This window comes from Zingiber officinale, chromosome 9A (assembly GCF_018446385.1).
Source record: "Zingiber officinale cultivar Zhangliang chromosome 9A, Zo_v1.1, whole genome shotgun sequence".
NCBI lineage: Eukaryota > Viridiplantae > Streptophyta > Magnoliopsida > Zingiberales > Zingiberaceae > Zingiber > Zingiber officinale.
This window is the reverse complement of record NC_056002.1, coordinates 58,826,387-58,836,639: the sequence shown is the minus strand read 5'-3', so window position 1 is coordinate 58,836,639 and position 10,253 is coordinate 58,826,387. Positions and strand designations below refer to the sequence as shown.

Sequence of the window (10,253 nt, the reverse complement as noted above, 5' to 3'; positions counted from 1 at the left end):
GATTACCACCCACTAGGACCTAAGGTTACCGCCCCTTAGGATTTTCCACCTGCCTAACCGCAGTTAGGACTTTCCTGCACACTTGTTTAAGCTCATTAGATAACAAAACAACTTAACTTGAACCCTTTGACATAATCAAAACATCGGTTCGATCGTCGGATGCTTCCTGCACCAACAAAGGAGCCCATAATGTAATTTGGGATTGGTGCGGCAGTGTGGTAATAACTCTCTAGTGGAATGAGTTATTATCAATGAATTTGAGTTGTGTGTTCGGGGCGAACACGGGATACTCAAGCTCATCAGAAGGCCAAAACCAATTTCTCCTCTAAGTCCCTGTCGTATCCTCATTATATCCTCAAGTTCATCCAAATGTAAGGCTCTTCTTGGTATTCAAGAAGGGGGCCGGACCATTGCTTGGTGACCAAGCAATGGCTGGCCACATCCTCTTATAGGGGCTGGCCCTATAGCTTGGTAACCAAGCTTGTAGGGGCCGACCAAGATTCATTCAAATAGGAGGGGTGTTTTGAATTTTTAAAATCTTCTCTTTGTAGAAAACTATAAGTTTTAAAAGAGAGATTTTAATTTTTAAAACTTTCCTTATTTTGAATTAGGCCACATGTTTTAATAGAGAGTTTTAAAAGTTTTAAAACTTTCTTTTTTTAACCATCCTCATGGTTTAAGGAAAAAAAGGAGATAAGTTTTAAAATTAAAATTTTCTATCATCATGTTAAAAAAGGAAATTTTATAAGAGAGTTTTTAAATTTTAAAACATGGTTTTAATTTTTAGAAACTTTCTTTTTTTAACTCTAGGAAAGAGAACTTGTAAAATTTTATAAGAGTTTTCTTCTTGTAAAATTTTATAAAAAAAATTATTATTTTTCTTTCCAAAATATGGTGGCCGGCTACCTTGCTTGGTCTCCAAGCAAGGGGCCGGCCAATCCCAATCCTAAACCAAATAGGATTGATCTCAACCATTGATTGGTGATTGATTCAATCAAGAGGAAAGAAAAGGAAAAATAAAAAGGAAAAACTCTTGGATGATTTTATTTTTTGTAAAAAGTTTTTCCTTATTTGCCTTGGGCAAGTAATATAAAAGAAGGGGTGAGGGGGCTTCATGAGACACAACTCTTATTCTTTTGCTTGGGTGATCTCTTGGTGTGGCCGGCCCTCTCCCTTCTTCCTCTCCCTTCTTCCTCTCCCTTTGCTCTCTTCTCCTTGGTGGTGGTGGTGGCCGGATTTTAGAAGAAGAAGGAGGAAGGTTTTGGGTGGTTTTCATCTTGGAGGATCGTCGCCCACACGACGTCCAAGGCGAGGCGAGGAATACGGCAGAAGATCTCAAGGTCATTAGTATACAAAGAGAATGTATAATTAGCAATTGTTTTCCGCATCATGCTAGTTTTTCTCTTTGTAAGAATTCTAACTACAAGAGGCAATTAGATCTAGTTTTTTGAAATAGTTTTTCGATTTTGTGTTTTCTTCTTTTTCGAATTTGTGATTCGATTGTTCTTTTCGGTTAACCTAGAGTTATTTAAGGAAATAAATATTAGCTTTCCTTAAAAGGCTTTGTCTAGTCGGTGGTGGTTGCTCCCATATCCAAGAAGGCCATGTGCCTTGCCATGCAGTCCTGGAAGCCAATTTGGAAATTAATATTTATGGAATTAATAATATAGGTAGATTTGAATCAATAGTGTTAAGTTCCACTTGCGATTCAAATCTAAACCATTAAGAACAGATAAGTTAAATTTGGAATCAATGATGTTAAGTTCCGTCTGCGATTCCTTATTTAACTTCTAAAGAACACAATAGGTTATTTAAGGAAAGGTTTGACACTTGTACAAAATTTTGTGTACAGTGGAACCGGTACGTTTTCCTAGGTTTAACCAACAATTGGTATCAGAGCTAGGGTTTACCTCTGTGTATTTTTAGAATTCAAATAGGTTATGCACATGTCATACATAATTTAGGCAGGATAGTAGTAGGATGTGGTAACTCTTTGGTTGCCGGCTCCAACTATTATGGCTTATTGATATTGTGTGTGATTGGACCCTTGGACATGTCAAGGGCATTATTTGTGTGCATGATTGTATGTATAAAATACAGCAGGAGCTGTATTATTTTTAGAATTTTATTTTTTGTTCGATCTAGAATACATGTACATTCTCTCATGGAATATATGATTGATATATGTAAAATTATATTTTTGTCGCAGATCGGATTCTTGCGAGGCGTGGTACTTTTGGAGCACCAGAGGCGCAGCGGAATAAGAAGCAAGAAGGATGCGACAACTCGACCCGATGGCAGTGGCTAAAGATGGCAGCAGCTAGGGTTGGAGCATACTGAAGACAGTGATAGAAAAACCATAATAGTTGGAAAATTAATTTCCAAATTTATTGCTTTTATTTACTGTGATGTTTATATGCATGTAAAGTATGCTAGGATAGGTTAAAAAATCCTCATTTTTAAATAACTAAGTGGGAGAGGGATTTTAATAAATCCCATGGTCTCCATTACTGGTTTGTAAGTGATGCAACAAGCCTACGTGTTGGCTCTGAGTGTCTCCCTCCACAACGGATGGGTTTGTTGCGGATCACTAGATCAAATTTCCTTTTATGGATGGTTATAGGAAATTATTTAGGAGCGTGTGATCTTCTCCAACTGAAGGGGCACTATCCTATTTAATGGACTTAGTATCAAGTAATGGTATACACTTAGACGCATTCAATAGTATCCTCCCCAACGGAGTCACTGCTATTGTCTTGTGTGACCAAAGTGAAACCAACTATTAATTTTATTTGTCATAAAGTTAGGATGACAAGATAATAAAATTAATGGGTCACACCCTCCACTTACAAATGATGAATTTGTATACGTCCACACTAACGTGGCATGCAATATTCACGGTGATTTGAGGTGTTGGTTAATTTAAAATAGTATTGTTTGAGGAATCAATATTATTCTAAATTTAGAGTCTTAACCAAAGTTTATTTTTGTGATTCTTAGGATGACTTTCAACCCACTAGCCATTATACTGAAATAGAACAAACTTTCTGGTCCCAACTATATTGATTGGAAAAGAAACCTGGACATAGTTCTTACTGCTGAAAGCTATAAGTTTGTACTGACTGAGGCTTGCCCTGATGCACCTGACGATGACTCTACCCCAGAGGTGATTGAGTATCATAAGAAATGGGTAAAAGCTGATGAGATGGCGCGGTGTTACATTTTGGCATCTATGTCAAATGTATTGCAACATCAGCATCAAGATTTACCAACAGCTTATGATATAATAAACAATCTCAAAGAACTCTTTAGGCACCAGAGTCAGACTGCTAGGCAAGAGGCAATGAGGAAGCTAATGACAGCCACCATGTCTGAGGGGACACCCGTAAGGGATCATATCCTCAAAATAATGGCTTATCTGAATGAAATACAAGTCCTTGGAGGAGAAATCGATGGGGAAACCCAGGTCGATATAATTCTCCAAACGCTACCCAGAAGTTTTGAGCAGTTCCGCCTTAACTATAACATGAACAAAAGAGAGTATACGTTGGCGGAACTTCTGACAGAACTACAGGCAGTAGAAAGAATATTTCATCACAGTTCTCAGATTCACTATGCTGAAAATGGTTCTACTTCTAAGTCGAAAGGTAAGAAGAAGAAGAAACAGGTCTTTTCAGCAAAGAAGGTGAATAAACCTCAGAGTACAGGACAGAAAGCTGGAATGAAGAAGCCGAAGGGCAAATGCTTCATCTGCAAGCAGTCTGGACATTAGAAAGCGGACTGTCCTCGTAGGAACCAGAACAATAAAGGTATATCTCATACTCTTGTAGTTGAAACATGTTTAACGGTGTTATCTACCAGTACCTGGTGTGTTGATACGGGAGCCACTGATCATGTCTGCAATTCTTTGCAGGGGTTCCAGGAAACCCGGCGACTATTTGATGGAGAGATAACTGTCTACATGGGTAATGCTACTAAGGTGGCGGCTGTTGTAGTGGGAGACGTCTACTTATCATTTGATAGTAATAGAAATTTGATTTTAAGAAATTGTCTTTATGTACCCAGTTTTAGGAAGAATTTAATTCAATTTCTAAACTGTATTTGGATGTATATTCAGTCTCTTTTAGTAACAATGTTGTTATAAAGAGAAATAAGGTGATTATCTGTTCTGGTGCATTGGTTAGCAATTTATATATTTTAAATCTAATTTCTCCCACAAAGCAAAATATGGAAATTAATAGCATATCTTCTAACTCTAATAAGAGAAAAGAACCTTCGGAAATGAACCAAACATATCTTTGGCATCTAAGGCTTGGACATATTAACTTAAGTATGATTCAAAGGCTTGTAGCCGATGGACTCTTGGGTTTCACTATAACAAAATCGCTCATAGACATCGGTTTTCCACCGGTGTCTATTTGATTTTCGACCGATGTCTATGAAGCCGATGTTAAAAGTCTGCCATTTTAGACATCGGGTTAAAACCGGTGTAGTATCACTTAACGACACCGGTTTTCGAATCGGTTATTAACCGGTGTAGTATCACTTAACGACACCGTTTCATACACGGTGTAAAACCGATGTAATATAGTATGTTAATAACACCAGTTTTGGCAGCGGTAAATGACCGATGTAATATTACTTTATAATACCGGTTTTACATCGGTGGAAAACCGATGTAATATGTATTTTTTCTAACAGCACAGATTTGATTTTAAAACCGACAATAACAAAAAAAAATACACAAATATTCACAAATTGTACCAATATTCTTCATTCAATAATATCCATAAAATACACAAATATTCACAAATTATATAAATAATCTTCTTACAACAATATCCATAAAATACCCAAACATTCTTTTTACATCAAAAGCTAACTAATAGATATCAAAATCAAAGTATAACATTCTGTTAACACATTAAGGTACAACTGTCTCAAATGTAATCTAGCATGCATTCAACCCACTCGAACCGCACTTCATCAATTTCAACTCTGGAGTACTTGAGATTTGTAAACTGTAAAAACACATAAATAATATATTAGTAAATCAAGACCAAAAATCATAGTTGAAAAAGTAGTAAGAGCACCAGGTAACAAGATGACTAATTTGAATGCTTAAAAAGAGACCTATTCATCATTTATCTCAACCACATCAATGCTTACTTCAATGCTTGCAATAAGGATCTTCAGTGATTCACAAGGTATCAGAAAGTTGAATTTGCAGTTACAAATGAAGTAAAAGAATCATATTCAGCTGTCAAAAGATAACTAGGTCCATGCTCTTAGAGAGAACCATACAAAACAAAATGAAAGGTTTTGAACATAAAAAAAAAAAAATGTTAGTCATGCCAAGACTGAGATCACTCATCTATCTATCATTTCAACCTAATAAATTAGTTACTTTGGTTTTACAAAGTCTCTCAATTGTGTAGGAAGATCACAGAAGAATATTCCTGATAAAAGTTAACTTTCTTTAGTAGAAACAACCAATAGCGCTATAACAAATCCAGGAACAGCAACCAACCATTAGTCACTAATATATGAAGAGATTGCAAATGGAAGTGAACTTAAAGAAACAAAAAGAGCAAATAAAAATCAACTAGACAGCAATGGATCCAACATAAAAAATTGTGCAAAAACTAATAAATAATAATAAGGGTTACAAATCACTCCTACACAATCAACACTACACTTGCTTCCAACTAAGAGAGCCTATAATTAAACAATCAAAAGTGTACCAATAATTCTCCTTTCTGATAAATAGCTGTAATAATAAATCAAAAGCATAGCATGTTGTGCTCATATAGCTAACAATAAAAGTGAAACAAAAAAATATAGCTCTTGGGAATTAACTGACACGTATGGTAAACATGACCACCAAATCAAAGATGAAGTGTGTGAAAAATACCTTTGGTTTCTCTTCCTCCTTTGGTTTCAGTAGCTCTTCCTTTGAAATAGCTTTCCCTGCAGAAAATAATTCAGTCACTCAGCAGTCAGAAACATGCAAATATAAAACTACAAAACCGGTAGAATCTGGGCTTCCAAATGTACATGAAAAAATTTCAAATTCAATGTTGTGTCAGAGAACTCAAACCTTTTGCATCACGATATACTGGTTCTGCACTTTTACCACTCAAACTAGGATCCAAGGATGCAAATCTGGGACAAAAAAACAAAGAATAGTGAACATATATATACCAGTCGTGAAGGCATACTCAGCCGATGTCGTATCCGTTTCCCAGTCCTTCCATCTGTGTATCTGCCCAAGAGAAGATTATCAATGCAAAGTGGATACTGCAACAGCTAAACTAAATCATCCTCAGGCAATGCTATGGAATTATTCAGAATGATACATAATGTAATCCACTACTCTATCACTGCAGATTCACCTTTGCTCTTCCAAGGACCATTATAAGAGCACTATTTACCACATGAAACTCAGCCAAAAAGAAGATCAGAATGTGCAACTGGTGCAAGCCTGTGGCAGTAATCAGTTGCTCCTTTTCCTACAAGTGATCGCAACTGAACATTTTAGTGAAAGCTTCTTAGATTTTGTTTACAATAGATTATTTTCAACCAAACAATCAGAGAATTGGAAGTTGCTGTGCACTACTCACTGGGGGGCATTCAACCACTGAATCACCAGCAGCTAAAATCCTGCGCTTCAGGTGTGACTCCGTCAGCACCAGCGCGAGCAGCCGCCTTTTATTTCTCGCCAGTTGACTCTGCATCAGGGCGACATGGCAGCATAGAATCTGCAACTGCCTTTGGCACGCAGATTTTCGCGATCTGGTCCTGACTAAATGTCAACAGCAAGGAGATGAAGCCGAGAATCATCAACTCTGCGAAAACCACAATGGATCACAGAGTTACAGTAATTCATCTATTCCGGATACCATGCACGTCGAAAGAGTGCTCCAATTTAGGTATGAACTTTCTGGTTTTACCGGCTTTCACCTTCTCAAGAACTTCAAAAAGAGTTCTCTTTTGCCTCTTGATAAACCACTGACAACGAAGTCAAAGCAGATGTAACTGTCAGTCATATGAGAAAATGATGCTAATGCAGGACAAGATGGAGTAGCATAATTCCTTTGAAATGAAAAAGATAAGCCATTCAAGGATCTGAAGTATGAAATTATCAGGACAATTTCTCACTTGCAGCCCCAGACATTCCAGAAACTGAAAAATGATTAATCTTTAAGATATAAACTGAGAATTTATAAAACCATGCTTCCTCGTGAAACATGACTGATAACTCGTAAAGAAACCGCTTTCGCTTCATTTAATTTCTTGATGTTACTGATAACTCCCAAAGAAAAGCTAAAAGGTCCTGAACTATGGAATTTGTGAATTTTCAGGCCAGTTGCAATAGCGTCAACTAATTTACGAAAACAATTTTTTGAAATTTTGTTTAAACAGACAACATCTAGCAAGGCCAAGACAAAAGAAAAGGTAAATATCACGCATTACTAGTACTAACCTCATTGTCAAAATAACAGATCTTAGCTACCAGTGAAATTCCTGATTATGTTTTTCCTGTGTATAGAAATACACATGATAAAAGTGTTAACTTCGAACACAATTTAGCAGCAAAAAACTGAATATTTACAGATAGCACAAGCTTAAATTCTAAACCATTTGTTCAGGAATGCATATAGGGAGGTACAAATACAATGATGATTTCATCAGGGGGAAAAAAATTGAAGCACACTTCTCCAAAAAGAAATGGCAATACAATATATAGATAGCAGACAATAAATAATCAAACAAAGTTCACAAACTTCTAGAGGTAAATTGGAACATACTAGTAACACAGAAATGAAGCATATTATAATTCAATTATAATCAATTTAAATATGTTTGATGGTGTTAGTCAATAGTTCCCCCGAATTATTTGATCTAGGACAACACCAACTTGTGCCACTATGGTAAATGCCAACATCCTCCGCATCTACACATCTGACGGGAGTAGAATGGAAGGGGCTCCCAAAATCTGAGCATTCACTAGCTTTAACTCAGAGCAAACAATATGAAGGCACATAATAGTGAAGACCTTGTCAGAACTATTCTAAATGACCTTGACAATTGAAGTGATTTATAAAATACTACAGTCAACTCAAAAATCTAAAGTCAACCAATGTGAGTAACTATCCCAATGTCTTATCTTAATTGGAAGAGATCGCCGATTACATCATGAACCACAAACCAAACTCAAACTATTGCAGCACGCAAAGCGTAGTTCTTTCCTTTCAATTTCTTCATAGTAATAGTAATGGACACAACGGGGCTTGAAATATCAGTAATAGGAGACATTAAGGAGGTAGTCAAAGAGTTTGACTTTTTACCATGTACAAAGTACAAAATACAATGTACAAAATGTGACACCAAAGTTACAATGGAGATTAGATCAAGTGGTCAATGACAAATACAAAACCTGATGGTGAATCTATTGTTGAAAGGATGAACCAAAATTGCACCAGTATCTTGCTGAACTTTCTCAGTAATACTCTCTCTTGATTGGATCGTTGATTCACTCCAGAAGATTTGACCACCATACCGCCTGACATTCTCAACCTTGCATTTTGGAGCATTTTTCGGTATGACAACATATGCTGGGATTCCACGGAGCTTTGCAGCCAAAGCCACTGCTGCAGCATGGTTACCACTGCAATAAAAAACTATATTACCGACCTAAGAAAAAACAAGAATAACAAAAAACAAAGGCATACTAAAAATAAATCACATTATTGTTTGAAATTATATGGAGATAACCTGCTGTGTGTCAAAACGCCTTTGGCAGCTTGATCATCAGAAAGGGAGAATATAGCATTTGAAGCTCCCCTAATCTTAAAGGCTCCTCTGAAATAAAATTGATAAAGTTGCTAACTACTAAATATTCTGATTCTTCATAAATTGTTCGAGATAATTGCCTTATTCAAGATAGGATCTCTACCCTTTTTGAAAGCATTCACACTTGAAATACAACCGTTTGGAAGCTATAGAATCTAAAGACTTCGAGGTAAGCACTGGAGTTTCATGAATATATGGAGCAATACGGACTCTCGCCTCCCTTATGGAAGCAATATCAGCAGCATAGTTATCGTTTTTCACTTGTTTCCCATTGTCCATTAGACCTATCCACAGCAACAAATGCTTCAGTATGTTTTGCACGTATCTATATAGTTAATGGTAAAAATTGCACTTTTTCCAACTATACCGATGAATTTAAACAAGTGGTGAGAAATCCTAATCCACACAAAAAAACTAGTCAACGATGACAGAAATCTACCGTAGAAAAGCATGTAACCAAAAAAAAAATCTCATTCAGGCATTTCCATAAGTAACCTGCCTACCAAATTGATCCGGAGCTAATATAACGAAAATCGAGAGACGAAATGGAGAACATAGAAAAGAGAGAGGAGCAGTCGACCTCTAAGAGATAAACAGCGATCGTGGTTCTCCGGCGTGAAGTCCAGCGTCGGAGGAGGTTTCGCGGCGAGGAAGGTGTGGTGGCTCGCGGCGAGGAAGGTGGCTGGTCGCGAAGAGGAGCTCGCTCGTGGAGAGGGCGGTGGCTCGCGGAGAGGAAGGTGGCTAGGGCTCGCGGAGAGGAGCTCGCTCGCGGGCGGTGCTTTTTTTGATGCGACGCGGCTTTTTTTTTTCTTCTTCCGCGGACTGGACCAACAAAAAAAACAAGCGAGACTGCGAGCAACGTGGCCGAGGTTTCACAACGCGGACGGAGAAGGAAGGGCGTCGATCTAGGAAGGAGAAGAGGCAGATGAGGTTGAGAGAGATGGTCGGAGGTTTAGGTTTAGGTTTAGACGAGAGAGATGGTCGCGTGAGGAAGGGGCGCGATATAGATTTAGGTTTGGAGGGAGCAAATTTTGGCTGTGGGAATATTAAAATATTTTATTTTGGTTCATTAACACCGAATTTTAAAAACCGCAGTTAAAATCGGTGTCTATTAATGAAAAAAAAGGCGCTCATAGACATCGCCTAAAAAACCGATGTCTATGAGCTAAAATCTGCGCTCATAGACACCGGTTTTTGAAAAAACCGGTGTAAAATACTCAAAGACATCGGTTTTTGCTTAAAACCGTTGTTGTTCCACTGATGTCTATGAGGGTTTTTGTTGTAGTGTTTATTAGAGTTGGAAAACTTTCCAATATGCGAATCCTGCTTGGAAGGTAAAATGACCAAGAGACCTTTTAAGGCCAAGGGGTATAGAGCCAAAGATGCATTAGAACTGG

General features: G+C 37.4%; 1 protein-coding gene and 1 long non-coding RNA gene across 2 annotated transcripts; both read right to left on the bottom strand.

Annotated features, from left to right (window-relative positions):
• Positions 1-4,966: 4,966 nt before the first annotated feature.
• Positions 4,967-6,722, bottom strand: LOC122021324. Its single transcript, XR_006122503.1, has 5 exons — positions 6,624-6,722; positions 6,396-6,512; positions 6,101-6,265; positions 5,915-5,970; positions 4,967-5,021 (listed from the first exon to the last, which is right to left on the bottom strand). It is a non-coding gene; the product is annotated as an uncharacterized LOC122021324 (long non-coding RNA).
• Positions 6,723-8,389: 1,667 nt separating this feature from the next.
• On the bottom strand, positions 8,390-9,504 carry LOC122021092 (serine racemase-like). The gene is made up of 4 exons (XM_042579176.1): positions 9,437-9,504; positions 8,960-9,140; positions 8,779-8,865; positions 8,390-8,671 (listed from the first exon to the last, which is right to left on the bottom strand). Exons 2-4 carry the CDS (start codon positions 9,133-9,135, stop codon positions 8,422-8,424), a joined length of 513 nt encoding a protein of 170 aa, XP_042435110.1. The 5' UTR covers positions 9,136-9,140; positions 9,437-9,504; the 3' UTR covers positions 8,390-8,421.
• Positions 9,505-10,253: the final 749 nt, after the last annotated feature.